General features: G+C 53.2%; 1 protein-coding gene across 1 annotated transcript; it reads right to left on the bottom strand.

Annotated features, from left to right (window-relative positions):
* Nucleotides 1-5,757: 5,757 nt before the first annotated feature.
* On the bottom strand, nt 5,758-14,033 carry TRIB1 (tribbles pseudokinase 1). Its single transcript, XM_047842753.1, has 3 exons — nt 12,935-14,033; nt 10,601-10,893; nt 5,758-8,193 (listed from the first exon to the last, which is right to left on the bottom strand). Exons 1-3 carry the CDS (start codon nt 13,292-13,294, stop codon nt 7,728-7,730), a joined length of 1,119 nt encoding a protein of 372 aa, XP_047698709.1. The 5' UTR covers nt 13,295-14,033; the 3' UTR covers nt 5,758-7,727.
* Between the last annotated feature and the right edge of the window lie 531 nt (nt 14,034-14,564).

Genomic DNA, 14,564 nt, shown 5'->3' with positions numbered 1-14,564 from the left:
CCCAGCCTGGGTTCTTTCTACCGCGAAGCGATCTGCCTGAGTTTCAAGCCAGCTGTGTGGCACCTTGGGGCTGGGGCTGGATACACAGCATTTTTTCACGTATTTTTCACGGCCACGGCCTCTGTTGTAGATGTTCTCACTGCCGTTTCGGTTATGACTGCAGCCGAGGCAGGGAGCGGTGGGGCGACTTGTCCGGGCCCTCCAGCCAATTAGCGACAGAGCCAGGGTTTGCTGCTCGGTCTTCCTAATCCCGAAGTTCAAACCTCTGCCTCTTTACCGCTAACTTCGCAAAGTGTCATACCCAGCATCCTCTCTCGGGAGAGGTCGGGGCACACAGACATGGTAGGACTTGAACTGTGCGGATAAAATATAAAAAGTGACGCCTCCCGAAATGGGGCAGCAGGCCACCCGCCTGTTAAAGGCATACTCTTTAGAGTGAGCCGCTCCACGCTCGGATCCCATTCACTCCCTGTGTGACCTTGAGCAAGTTACTTAACCTCTCTGGGCTTTCCCGTACTCACCTGGAAGATGGGACAAATAAGAATTCCCGCCTCTGGGGCGCCTGGGTGGCGCAGTCCGTTCAGCATCTGACTGTGGCTCACGTCGTGATCTCACAGTTCGTGAGTTCGAGCCCCGCGTCGGGCCCTGTGCTGACAGCTCGGAGCCTGGAGCCCGCTTCGGATTCTGTGCCTCCTTCTCTCTCTGCCCCGCTCACGCTCTCAATAAACACTGAAGAAAAATTTTTTAAAAAGGATTACTGCCTCACAGAGGGGTCTTGGGAATGAAACGAGTCTGTGCTCATCAAGTGCTGAAGCAGGGCTGGGCGAGCACCAAGCTCCAGACGTGTGGGCTCCTCTCGTGCCTCCAAGGACTCCTTCTCTCTGCTCCCGGCAGGCACCGGCTGTTGAGCTGCGCCTCCGAGAAATACGGAGCGTTCGGGGGGCTGCCAGGGAAATGTCCTGCTTAGATTCGTTTCCCCAGCGAAGAAGGAAGAAGAATGCTCATCAGCAGGAGCTCAGAAACCCAACTGTAACTCCAGCGACGGAGAAAGAAAGTTCCAGATACAAAACGAGCCTCGACGGCCGACTGGCCGCTCTTTCCCGTCTCAGGCGCGGCTTCCCCGTCTCTAACACGAGCGTGAACCTGAAAGAACTGCTTCCGGGCCACTGAGGGCTGCAGCAGCCCCGCCCCACCCCCTACCCCCTCCCCCCTCCCCGGGCGCAGGGCACAGAGTGAGGAACCGTCCCCCCGGGGGGGAGGCAGGGAGCGGGTCTGCTGGCTCTCCGCGTCCCAGAGACCAGACACCCTCGGGCCTTGGAGCCCGGATGAGAAACGTGTCTGGAGTGTTCCGGGAGCCCCGAGTCCCACAGGCCTTCCGCTTCAGACGGGGCGGGTTCATCCTGCCTTGGGCAGCAATTTCCCCTCTCACTCCCGCTGCCTTGGTGCTGGTGAGGCGGGGAACAGCCCCCAGACTGGCTCACCGGCTATGGCTGACCAAGAGCCATGAGCAGATGAGGAAACTGCCGGAGACACTCAGTAGTCACCCATCTAAAGGTCAGACCTCGAAACTGATTTTTCAAAATGTCATGTCCTGTGTCAAGAAGAGCCTCTGACACGTTCCGTGGACACGCCTCACATTCAGCCCTTTGTGCTCTAGACGCGTTCTGGAAGGTCACACACAGCACACCAGCCAGCTCCCAGCAGGGCAGGGCCTGGGGAAGCTGGGGGCACCGTGTCCTTGCTGCTAGCTGGCTGTGGCTTCTGGGTCTCTGCCTTGATTTCCCCTCGCTGAAAGCGGGGGCAGTGTGGACTCAAGTGTTTTTTATTCATGAACTCGTGATTTTGGAATAATTTTAGATTTCCAGAAAAGTCGCCAAGATAGCGTAGAGATCTTCGTGGCGTTGGCTCCAGTGCCGCCATTTCAAGTTTCCATGGTACATTTGTCACGACTAAGAAACCAACACTGACACCAAATTATCGATTAAGCTCCAGATTTTGTTTGGATTTCACTCATGTCCCCGCTAATATCCTTTTTCTGTTCCAGGATATCGCATTGCACTGAAGACTAAATAGTTTATAAAGTTTAGAAAGTCCCCTCCCAGTTCCAAAAGCAAAGGGACAATAGGCCTTCATGGTGAAGTAAGAGCTCTGGGTGTGTTCATGAGCAAACGAAGACTGTGCTGTGCGACTTTGGGCAAATCCCTTACCTTCTCTGAACCTCAGGCTCTTCATCTGTAAAAAGGGACAATAGCGGTACTGCTCGATAGGGCTGCTGTGAGGTGATCACTTGTTAATTTACGTGAGGCACTTTTCAAGGCGCTCAGTATGCTCTGAGCAGCCTGTTGATAAATCTCAACTGGTAGAAATCACAGCCCAAAACCAGGACTGCTCCAGCATGCTTACGCTTCCTGGCAGAAAATGCCCCAGCAAAATGGCTGCTCCAAAAAGAAGACATGTCACGGGCCTAACACGTCAGACTCAATTTGCAAAGCCCAGGACGGGAATGGACAAAGACCTACAGTTACCAGGCCCGGGTTGGAGTCTGACACACCGCTCCCGCCACAGGACCTCAGGCAGCCTGTTCAACCTCTGGAACTCAGCATCCCCATCTGTTAAACGGGAACAAATCGCCCACCTTACAGGGCTGCCGAGAGAGAGAATGAGGTGCGTGCCATAAAACATCCAGGAAGATTGAGGTGTGATGTTTGGCTACATCTTTCTCTTCTGCGCCTTCTAGGAGCCACCAAGTCATTGACTGCGCTGGGGATCATTAGAGAAATCCACCAAAATCTGATACGGGCAGTTGTGGGGCGTTGGTAAGGAGATCCCACTCCTCTATTTTTTGAGGAGAAGGAAGGGGGTGATTTACTAAGCACTCACTTTCCCTGTCCCAGCCAGAGCTCTGCTGACAAGCCAGTTCCATAATCCTCGTCCCTACAATGCCTTTCCTTGTCCAGAGTAAAGTTAGACGGGGAACCCAATCACTCTGCTGGATTATTTTAAAAGGAAGCACGAAACTATTCCCATGGTCAGTCTGACAAGGATCCTTATAGGACCTGTTTTCACAGAATCACAGAACCGTTCTGTTTTCACAAAACAGCAGCTGAAGGGACGGAAGAAATCAAGGAGTATCACTCCCCTTTAAAGACAAGCAAATAAAGGGGCGCCCAGTGACTCGGTTGTCTGGGCTTCTGACTCTGGATTTCGGCTCAGGTCATGATCCCAGGGTCGTAGGATCGACACCGAGCGTGGAGCCTGCTTAAGATTCTCTCTCTCTCTCTCTCTCTCTCTCTGCCCCTCTCCCTCGCTCATGCTCTCTCTCTTTCTTTCAAATTAAAATATATATAAAGATGAGCAAATAAGAACCACAGTGGCAGATCTGCTTCTTCAAAGGCATACAGCAGAAGGGGTTCAGAGTTAGAACGATACCCCAGTCACAAGATTTCTGCTTCCCTGCTCATGGTTCCCTGACCTACCAGAAGACACCCATGCATCCAACATCCATTCACCCACCTGTCCATCTATGTTGACATTGGACACCTTCCTTGTGGCAAGCACTGCTCTGGGTTCTGGAGAGCCAAGGCTGAACAAGACAGTCACAGTCCCTGACCCCAGGGCGCTTCCCACTCCATGAGCTAGGAGGACTGAGGTGGGGTCATCTGTTTGCCAAGGGTCTACAGTGCCTGGCGCACGGTAGGTACACAGTAAGTGTTTATTGATTTATGTATCTCTCACCTTGTGGGACGCTCCCACCTTTATGACTGATGTGCTAGGTCGTTGTGACGAGACTAGTGGGGTTAAGGCTCAGTATTTGTAACTATCTCAAACCACCTTGTCCACTCATCATTCTACCGGAAGACTTCATGGGACAGTGTGCAGACACAACAACAACAACGTTGAGCAAGGAGTCCAAAGACCCAAGTTCGAGTCCCAGCTCCGAGCTGCTTACTCCTGAGTAACTACTGAAAGGCACTCACGCCTCAGTGTTCTCGTCTACAAAATGGAGCAAATAATATTTGACTTGCCTATTTCACTCAGCTGCTGGGAATATAAAAGGGGGAAGGGAACTGGGTGGGGGAGGGAAAGAGTAACACTTCTAGAAAGTTCCACTATGAGTAAAAGGTTATGGAGATGTTACTTGAATGATTTGCTCATTCATTGAGAACACAAGGGGAATTACAAATGATCAGCTTCCCAGCCAGTGTTTGCACACTCTTGTTCCAAACTTCTATAATGGGACTGGTTGAAATCGCCCCTGATTTGTTCCTACCTTTGAAAAGATTACATTCATGTATCTGCGGCATCACATGTCACCCCAGCCAATCCTGACCCATGTTTCTCTCCATTCGATGCATGTAACAACAGTACTCAGAGGTGTTGTAACCTTAATTGCTTGCAAAGTGTTTTGAAATCCTGAGATTAAAAAGCTCAGGGAAGTCCAAAGTATTACCTCTCTCTCTGTATGCCCAGGGAGCTAGGCCGAGCTTCATCTGGATTTGTGGGAGCAAGGAGACACGACAATGCAGATTCTGAGGCTCCAGGAACTTTGGGGTTTAAGGGTCCTATTCCTGGGATGGCCCCAGACCAACCCCCAGCTTCCTAAGTTTCTAAGCTACTCAGGCATTTGGCCATTTCCCCCCACCCCGCGCTGCCTCTGATGTGTTTTTTCCATTTCTTTTAAGTTCCTGGGTCACGAGGCCTGAGTTGCATTTACTTTGGTGTCATAGGTCTCCGTTCTTGGGTGATCTCAGCCTGAGTCCTAGAAAAAGGCAATTGTGTCATCTGTAACTTCTGTATGCCTTTCCATTTAAACTTAGAACTCATTTCTTCCATTCTAATTTTTACTGTTAAAAGAGGAGTCACAATTCTGCCCCATGGGAGTGACCCTCGGGAGTGTGGGGGTGGGGGCGGGGCAGGGGTATCCCTTAGGAACTGAAAGGGACGGGGAGATGTTCCTGGGATCCGGGCAGTCTTTTGTGATCTGGATCCGACCGCTGGTTCTGCCACTGTCTTCCTGTTGGGTTTGTGAAAATTCAGAGCTGAACACTTTCGTGTGCATTTTTCTGCAGATTTGTTACACTTTACAACCTAAAGTTTTTTTCTTTTTTAAATCACTCTCGATGCTAATTTATTTCATTTAAAATCGATTCTGATGGAACAGTGAAGGTATTAACCTAATAAAAATCCTTTCTCTCTTTGCCTTTGTGTTTCAAAATAATGCCTTTAGTTTTTCCATCCTTTATTTCCATTTTTACACTTACGGTGGGGGGAGGAAATGTCTCAATTAGCCATTTTAACTAAGCTGAATGCCCCAGTGGGGCGGGGAGGCTACATCCCAGCACGAAGCTTGGGATGCCCTCAGGGTCACATGAAGACCTCAAAGTTCTGGTGGATTTGCATACACATCTATACTTTTCTAAGTGTCCATAGCTTTCATCAAAAAAAGCCAGAGGGATTCTTCCAACTCAAGCCTTATTTATGTTTGCTCCTCTTTAATGTCTCTCGGCTCTGTCTCAACTCTCGGCCCTCGCCACCCTGATGTCACCAAACCGGCTTCACCCATCAAAGTGAATTTGCCCACTTCAATGGAAAAAGTGAAAGGGTTCTACTCTGCCAAAGGTCATGCATAATAATCATCTGTTTACTTCTGTGTGTCCCCTGTGATATTCCAAACCCTGCGGCCAGAGACCTTTGCATCCCCAGCATGAAATTGCACAAGGCAAAGGCAGATCGGACTCCCAAGAAATGCACTGCGCCTATTTACGAAACCCGATTTATTAAAATTTCTCTACAAGTCAGAAACGGTCGTCTCACTGTTCACATATATACACATGTACAGGAAGGATCTAGTGTTTCGAGCTTTCCCGGCAGAAGCCCCAGCCAGCCCAGAGTCCTCAGCCGGGTAACGTATCACAGATACAACAGTCGAGCAACCACGAGCGCGTTAGTGCGGCAAGAGGCCTCTGCCCTCCCTCTTCTCCGAGTCCCATGATTCTGTCAAGGTAATATTGCCAATAATCATTCACATTTCACGTGGTTTTAGACACGCAGGTTATTCAGACAGACACAGACAACAAACCAAGCCTCAGAGCCAAAACAACAACACATATCGGACAACAGGTATAAAAGGTAGAATATATATACAAAGTACACAGTACGTGAGGTATTGACAACATTCTCACAATGCAGGTTAGTTGTCTGCCTAGGCGGAGCCCTTGAAGATGGCCTGCCTGTCTCTGTGCCATTTCTCAAAATACAGTATGTTCGGTTTACCCGTTTAACCACCTGATTTCAGTACTGAGACATTTACTGATATTTCTTGGGTTCTTGGTTTTTTTTTTTGTTTTTTTTCGTTTTTAATGCGAGTTGCAGTTTCTCTGTTAAGCAATGTCTTTCGTAGGTAGTGAGTTCCCATCTCTGGAGGCCTTCAAACAGATGTTGGATTCCCACCTGAAGGAAGGTTAAGTTGTGGGGTGGGGGGGGGGGGTTCTGCTTTGGGAGATGGCAGAGAGAGGAAAAAAGTTGGACTGGATACTTTGAAAGTCTCTTCCAACTTGAAAGATTTGGGGCTATTTCACTCCAGACGCCGATCATAGAGATGTATTCATAAACCACATCAAATTTAAAATATTAACAACCCATCATGCAAAACTGCAGACGTGACACACAACACCAGGGGCAGACCATATCCATGAAGGGGATGCGTGGGTCTGAGAGTCGTCTAAGACTATCCAAACTCCACTTTCGCCGAAGCACAGAGAGGTTTACCATTTGCTCTTGGGAGAGGCGAGGAGTCTCCCTATCTTTCTTCTCCTAGACAAAATGCTCCACCCTGAGATGGTCTTGGGGAAAAAGGATAAAGGCTGACCCGTTTCAGGGGAACCAACAAAGCTAACGGTTTCCAAGTGCTCAAATTAACGTTAAAAATCTGCAGTCTCTCTGAGCTTAGAGTTCCGAAATAGCCAGGAGTTCGAATCTCTTGTGATACTTCTCCACGGTTAGCTGGTAAGTGCTGACAGCAAAGAAGGGGACGTTTCAAGGTCAGATAGAAGGCATTAGTGCAAATGAGGTCTTGGCAGGAAATGGAGGAGAGTCTGGGTTCGTAGTTCAGGCAGGCTCCTCTGCTCCAAAAACAGTCCGCTCCAAAAATGGAGCAGGGTCATTGGTAACTGTGAGTGTGAAGAAAGGGTGTGTGTTAAACCAACCCCCCCCCAAAAAAATGGACTTTCCAATAGAGAAGCTGGGGTAGCAAACGTCTAGCTCCCAAAGACAAGTTCAAAGATGGCAGGTTCATTGGCCCAAATGATCTGTCACCCTGCCGAAATATGGTTATTGCCCAAAATGCCACTGTGCGACTCACTTCCTCTCCCTTTAAAATGTTGGAGTTCCTTTCACTTGACCACACGCCCTGTAGGACATCCATACTCTCTGCCACCTATGAAGACGCAGAACCCACCAGCCCCCACCCCTGCATCTGACAGCGGGACAGTTGCTGACGGTTCATTGAGAAGGGAAACAACTTTGCGGGGCAGCCGGATCAGAGTGTGTGCCGCTCAGATCAATACAGTCACTCATCATAACAAATAAGGGGGGGGGGGGCCACGTTGAGTTCAGCAGCTACGGTCTTTACGCCATCGCATGTCTGGCTGGCACCACGCCAAAAGGCCTGTCCATCTTTAGAAATGGAAATGCTATGTGTGAGAATTGAGGTTTCTGAGGTTTTGGGATTAGCAGAAGAAGGAACTAATGTCACTGTCTTCCTGGTACTCTGGAACAATCTGGTCTGAAGTTCCTATTTCTGAGTCGACGTATCCAGGTTCCAAGACAGACTCGAACCAGGGATGGAGTAAGATCTCAGGAGCAGTGAGTCTCTCGGAAGGCTCCCGTCTCAGGAGGCTGCGAATGAGGCATCTGGCTTTGGGGGAAATGTGCTCAGGAATGCAGAACTGTCCACGGCGGATTTTGGAGAAGAGGGCACTGGGGTCTGAGTCATGGAAGGGGTATCGTCCCACCAAAAGGGTGTAGAGCATCACCCCCAGGCTCCAAACGTCTGCTGCCTTTCCAGAGTAGGTCCCCGTGGTGTTCAGAATCTCGGGGCTCACATAGGCTGGGCAGCCATGTTTGTCTGACAGAGCGTCGTCTTCTCCCTTGATTATGTGTGTATCTTCTAGACTTTCCAGTCTGAGCTGGCTTCTGCAGGAGAGGAAACAAGCTATTACTTCCAGATCAGCTGCTATGAAAAACAAGGCCTTCTCTATTAACAGTGCCCACAGGCACTAAAGGCAAGGGCCCAAGGAATGCCATTTACCCCTTCATCCAGTAAGCAGTGCCCTGCAACCACCCAGGACTCGGGATTTCACAAACCAATACAGACCGCAATAAACATTTGCAAAGTATCGAGAGAGAGCCTGGGGCGGGAGGGTATGATGCAAAGCCCCAGATACTATTCATTATGCTAGAGCTTAGAAGAGATATCCTAATAGGGTTACACAATTTACAAAGTTCACATTGCAGAAGTGGGAGCCGGTCTCAGGGGAATTGCTAACATTTTCTACACACGGTATCAGGGAAGAACAGTGTATCCCACCTCTTCAGCCCCCCCACCCCACCCCGCCTGGAGCATCCTACAGGCCGATCTTATTCTTATGCCATTAAACTGCCAGGGCTCCATGGGCCCACACTTGGCATCACAGAACATGGGGCCCAAAGTCACTGCTATTATGCACATACGTCACGCTGACAGACACACACAAAGGGAACTCTGTCCACCTGGGCCCAGACCGTGGTAACTGTGATGAGATAGGGGCCAGGAATGTTAATTACATTTATTGGGGTGTTTAATTGCAAAGAACACTTAGCCTGGGCCGAGAGGTCATGTGAGCAAACACAAGTGGCTAATGGATTTGAAGGTTGCGGGGCCTACAGACGTGCGGATGGTACCTCAACACCGAAGCAGATTTACTCTACGTGGGGGGTTATCTGTCCAGGTAACAGCTGAAGTCTGAAACATCTTTAATCAGAGGCTCTTACGAAGGTGCGGGTGCCTCCTTATTCAGAACCAGCCCCCCACGGTTCACCGATTCCCCTCAAACCCAGAGCCACGTGGGGGGAACCTCTATTATCTGCTGGCAGTTTATGCTCTTTCCTGCTTCTCTGAAATAGCCCTGGTATCAGTCAGTCACTTGTTGTGAAGTCAAATGCAAACATTTGGTACTGGCTAATGGGTCAATTTCTTTTCCTCTCAAAGGGCTGGCTGTTTTTGTTTTTTTTTTTTCCTTCCTGCCTTCCTGTTCCCTGGAGTGTAGTATACATGTGCTAACTTCGGTATGTCCTCAGCCTGACCTCCTCGTCGTTATGTAAAATACCCATTGGTTCTGTAAACGGAAAATATGACTCAACCCGCACTGTCTGCCCCTGATTGGCTGCTGTAGTACTAAAACCCTGCACCTGTGCTGGTTACACGAATAGCGTCAGCCTGCCATTGCTTAACCCTCGGGTTGCCAAACTCCGTGCACATGACATTCGCCTGTGCAATGCAGATTTCAAAAGCTGGTAAGGAGGTGTGTAAGGCATGTTTCAGAAAACACATCAACATATCGAAGGAGCATGTTCCAGGAATTGGAAACTTCTCCATTGCAAACACTTGGCTTTTCTTTGCTAATCGGTATGTTCCAATAAGTATTGCAAGGTCAGATACAAAGCCATGTTTTATGGCCACTCAACCCCGTAATCTTTCCTACGATCTGGAGGTAAGGGTAAAAGTGCACGGGTGGGGGAAAGCCCCGCATGAAAAGCTACAACAAAATCACACACACCCCTCGACAATTCTACAAGGGTACTGCTCTTAACCTCCCCATAAGGGATGTGGCCCACCTCTTACAATCAGGTGAGGTTTATCTCCTGCGGCTTCCTGAATTCCCTGGTCTGAAACCACAAGTCTGAATCTTAGTGTCTCATTATTCTCTTATCAAGCTCATCTTGTCCTTTATGAGGTAAGTCATGATCTATACTTAGCAACCAATTCCAGCCAACTTCCATTTATTATTCAATGTGGCTATTTTCTGAAGATGTATCCAAACAAAAGGTCTAAAAAGTCACCAGAGGATGTAAAGAAAGGATTGGGGGCCAGACAAAGGAAACAGGAATATGGTACAGAGGAGGAGGGCACAATTCTGCAAATACAACAGTTTAGCTCTGTGATACTTTCTAGGTACAAAAGAAAAGGCCCCACTTGGTAGAAGCAAGGACTTGAAAACTTCCTTTAGGGGTCCAGGTTGTGACGGGCAGGGTGACATCCGCACCCCAGAAGAACTGACCTTTCTGACAACAATGGGGAATAAACTTGATCCTGGAGTGGAAGTGGGGAGGGCATCCTGTCATCATATGACATCCCACAGAAAGAAGCACCAAGATGTCCCCAGGCCACATCCACGAGAGTGCAGAATAAACCATCCTTGGCCACGGCTCCTCAGGAGAGGACTTCTAAATACTAAGTCTGGGACAACTGAGCCCTTGGCTCTGATTTGAACCAACACTCTGCACCTAACTGCACCTAACTGCGCCCTGAAAGGCCACAGGAGGAGCTGCGGAGGCTGCTCACCTCTCCTCCGTGGAGAAGACAAATTTCCTAAGTTTCAGGTCCCCGAGCACGATGGCCGACTGGTGGCAGTGGGCCACCGCGGACACAATCTGCTTGAAGAGCCGTGCAGCCTCCTCTTCCCGCAGCCTCTTCCGGCTTCGCACATAGGAGTGCATGTCCCCAAAGTCCTTCTCAAAGAAGACGTAGGCCTTGGTTTCCCCAAGGATCACTTCCACGATGCCAGTGATGTTTCTGTGTGATGGCAGCTGGATGTAAGGCCTGATTTTGTCCTGGTAGTGTTTAATGGGAAACACCTGCAGAGAGAAGAGGACCCATTTAGGAGGCTAGGAAGACAGAGGCTGCCGTCTAAATTCCAGGCTGCAGCTCTCAATCATTGGGCTGTGCTCGAAAGCAAGGCTCCTTTCATTCACACCCGCCCCCCCCCCCCCAATCTCTGCCGCCCCACCTGCCTCTAACACCCCAGACTGGCAACATCTAGGGCTCTGGGCTAGCAAATAACCACTGGATTACAATAAGGATGGTTTAAAAGCATCCATATATGTGTCACCTCCTTTCATGAGGCCATCTGAGGCCATCCGCACAGGAGAGCTAAGCCCTAAAGCCCCAGCCTTCTGTGGCCCTCCCTTGTTTGCAGGAGCCCCCTGGGATCTCCAGGAGCGAAAAAGCAGTCCTTGAAAATGCATGACCTCCTGCAGACCCAAAGTGCTCAGCACAGAGAGCACAGCATGTGGCCAGTCTGCAACCTCCAAGTGGAAGCTTGGAGGGGCTGGGGAACATGAAGATCTGTCATTAGTCAGAAGGAACAGATGACTCGAAGAAAGGCTGTGACAACACAGCCTTAAACAACCTGCCTACAGTCTGACTCAGGTATAAGCGGCCTTGAGTTAAAATTGTCACAGGAGGGGTATGGGATGTTGTCCAAGGTTTTTTCATTTGTTTGTTTATCTCCCCCCCCCCCTTCCTTGGCCCCACCTTCACCAGGAAAATGGGTAGTATCTCCTCTCAGAAGCTAGCTGGTCTCTTTAAGCGCCTTTTGTTTAGTCCGGTTACTCATATCCTAGACTCAACTGGAAACGGTGACACATGGGCTGTCACCATCTGGATTCAGCTATTATCTGCTCAGAGGAACTGGAAGGGGTTGCACAATGGCCAGACCCACCCCACCTCTGAGGCCTGGCTGCCCTAGCACCAGCTAGAAAAATCTCTCTGCCGCCCCCCTCCCTCACCCCACCCCACCCCACACACATATCTTCCCCTAACCGCTCTGAGCCCGGGGGCCAGAGAAGGAAAGATTCCCCCCCCCCCCCCACCTTTCCACTGGGCTTGAGATGGCATTTGGAATTTCATTCAGGTCGGACAGTAGGTGGCAGCAGTAAGCCCAGGGAGGGGAACGCGGGTGGAGTTCAGGTGAGTTGCGGAAAACCCAAGAGCGACTTCAACTGAGGGGTGACCCTATCTTTCGGGGTTGAAAGGAAGCAGCCCGGACGATCCTCGGGGAGGTCCGAGACGGGAGTCAGGCTCGCAAAGGCTGGGCTGCGGGAAATGTTCTGCGTCTATGGGCGCTGGAGGAGCACGCGGGAGGACCCCGTTTCTAGGAGTTCTACCTCCTCCGGAATGGAATCTCTCATATTCAAAAGAAAATCGTTGGCCGGAAAAATAAAGACATGAATGGAAGCGAGGGTTCCTAGCCGGTGTGGGCTTTCCAACATTTCCGCGCCAGACAAATCCCCCGCCCAGACTGGAAGGCCATCTCAGACCAATCTCTGGGGTCGGGGTGGGGTGGGGTGGGGAGCGGGGATGAGGTTCTCATCCCCGGGGGTGCGGGTTCAAGCCGGAATCCCCAAGACCCGAGCCTGACACGATCCTCCCACTCCCTCACCACCCACAGCTGAGCCCGGGTGCCTTGAAACCCCAGCAAGAGAGCCGCCAGCTGCTCCAAGCTCCAAGGAGGCACCCACTGCAGGGCGTCCTTCCAGGACAAGGGGCGGGGGAAGCGAGGAGAATGAGAGAAGGGGAATGGCATGGCCCTGGAATCCATTTCAATTCCACAACTTATTTGGAACGCCGTGCGCTCAACTGGGCGCTACGGAAAGAACAGAGATAAAGCCACCGAACACCGCACTTCCTCTTGCTCGCAGAGCCCCCATTACACCACCCCGTCCGAAACCCCTCAATCACCCAAAGGGTGAACCTGGCCAAATGCCGCCTACCACGCTCGAGTCACTGCAGGTGGCACCTGAGGCCCCCGGCGCCGGAGGGCGAGACCCCCAAGCACCTTTGCGGGCTACCGCGTTCCCGCACCGCCCCGGCGGGTCCCGACCCGGGGGTGCCTACCTTGCAGCGCAGCTCGCGGCCCGTGTGGATGCACAGCGCCCGGGACACATGCTCGCGCTCCGCCAGGGGCAGCAGCAGGTAGTCGGCGATGCGGCTGGGCCCCGGCGCGCTCCCGGAGCCGCCGCCAGCCCCCGGCGCGGCGGGCGGCGGCTGCGGACTGCAGGGCGAGCCGGGGGGGCTGAGGTAGTCCGGCGGGCTGGAGCACTCGGAGAGGCGCGGGCACTTGGCCGCCACGGCCGCCGCGTCGTCCGCGTCCAGCAGGCGTTTGACCGGGGCGCCCCGGGCGGCCGGGAGCAGCAAGGCCGGGCCGCGGGGCTGCGAGGCGCCGCTCATGGCAGAGCGCACCGGACCGACCCGCATCCCGTCCCGGGCCGGGCCGGCCCCGGCTTTGTATGTCCCGGGATCCGCGCGGAAAGGCGCTGAGGGCTCGGAGCCGGCGCCGCGACCTACTCCAGCCGGCGGGGTGGACTTTGCAGACGGAGCTCGGCTCGGCCCCCACGGGGGTCAAGGCAGGAGCCGCTCCCGGGCGCTCGCGTTGCCCGCTGGAAGCACGCCGGCCGCGCGTCCGGGGAGCAGAGGCCGGCTCGGGTCCCGGGAGCCCCGCGGGCACCGGCTTGGGGCGCCTGGCCCCGGGCGGCTGCCGCTATTGTTGTCGAGGCCGCCGACAGTCCCGGAGGCAGAGGAGGCGGCGGCTGGTGTTCCCAACGTCCCGAGCCGCGAGGGCAGGATTCCGCAGGCTCGGTGGAGCGGCGGAGCAAATGCACTTCCCAAAGCCCAAATCCCGGAGAGAAAGCCGGAGCAACTTTTCCGCGGCGCTCGAGATCCTGCGCGCTCCTGGGCTCCCGGCGTGTGTGTGAGCGAGCGAGACGCGCTCGGAGAGAGTGACTGAGTGTGAGTGAGTGAGTGTGTGCGCCGCACGGATCCCGGCCAGTGCACTCCTCCTTCTCCTTTTCCTCCACCTCCTCCGCCTCTCGGTGACTCACGCTGTATACACACACACACTCACAGGCCGGGCTGTGTAAACAGTTGGGAAGCCGGGTTGAGCAATGAGGTGGCTGCGACGACTCGGGCCCTGCCGCCCGGCAAGCAGTCACCGAAGCGGAGGGAGGAGGCTCGGGGGGGGAGGGAGAGGAGGTGGAGCTGGGTCGGCGGGGGCAATGGGGGTGGCCCGAAGGCTGGGGATGCTCCGAGCTGCGCGCGCTCGGGCGCAGGTGGTGTGTCCCGAGCCGGCTGGGACGCGCGCGCACCCCCCGCCCCGGGCTGGGCAGGAGGCGGCGCGCGCCCTCCCGCAGGCCAGCGGCCCAGCTCGAGCTGCCGGGGGAGGGGGCGGAGGAAAAGTTCCCGTGACGTCAGCGTCCCGGGGAAGTGGGCAGGAGGGGCGGGGCCGCGGGGGACGAAGCGACCGCTGATTGGTGCGCGTTCCCCATTCACACCGAGCACAATGGACTATGGGCGCGCGCACCACAGTTCCCTGCACCAGCAGCTCGCTGCAGCCGGACGGTTACGTCGTTCGCTTCAGGGAACCCCCACCGCCCCGCGCCCTGAGACCTCCGATTGGAGCCGTGGGCGCCGCCCAGGCCCCGCTGCAGCCAGAGGAAGGCAGGATAGGAAAGGTGATGAATTCCAGAAT

Source organism: Prionailurus viverrinus, chromosome F2 (genome assembly GCF_022837055.1).
Source record: "Prionailurus viverrinus isolate Anna chromosome F2, UM_Priviv_1.0, whole genome shotgun sequence".
Taxonomy (NCBI): domain Eukaryota; kingdom Metazoa; phylum Chordata; class Mammalia; order Carnivora; family Felidae; genus Prionailurus; species Prionailurus viverrinus.
Note: the sequence above shows the minus strand (reverse complement) of the source record. Positions and strands in the feature narration are given on the sequence as shown.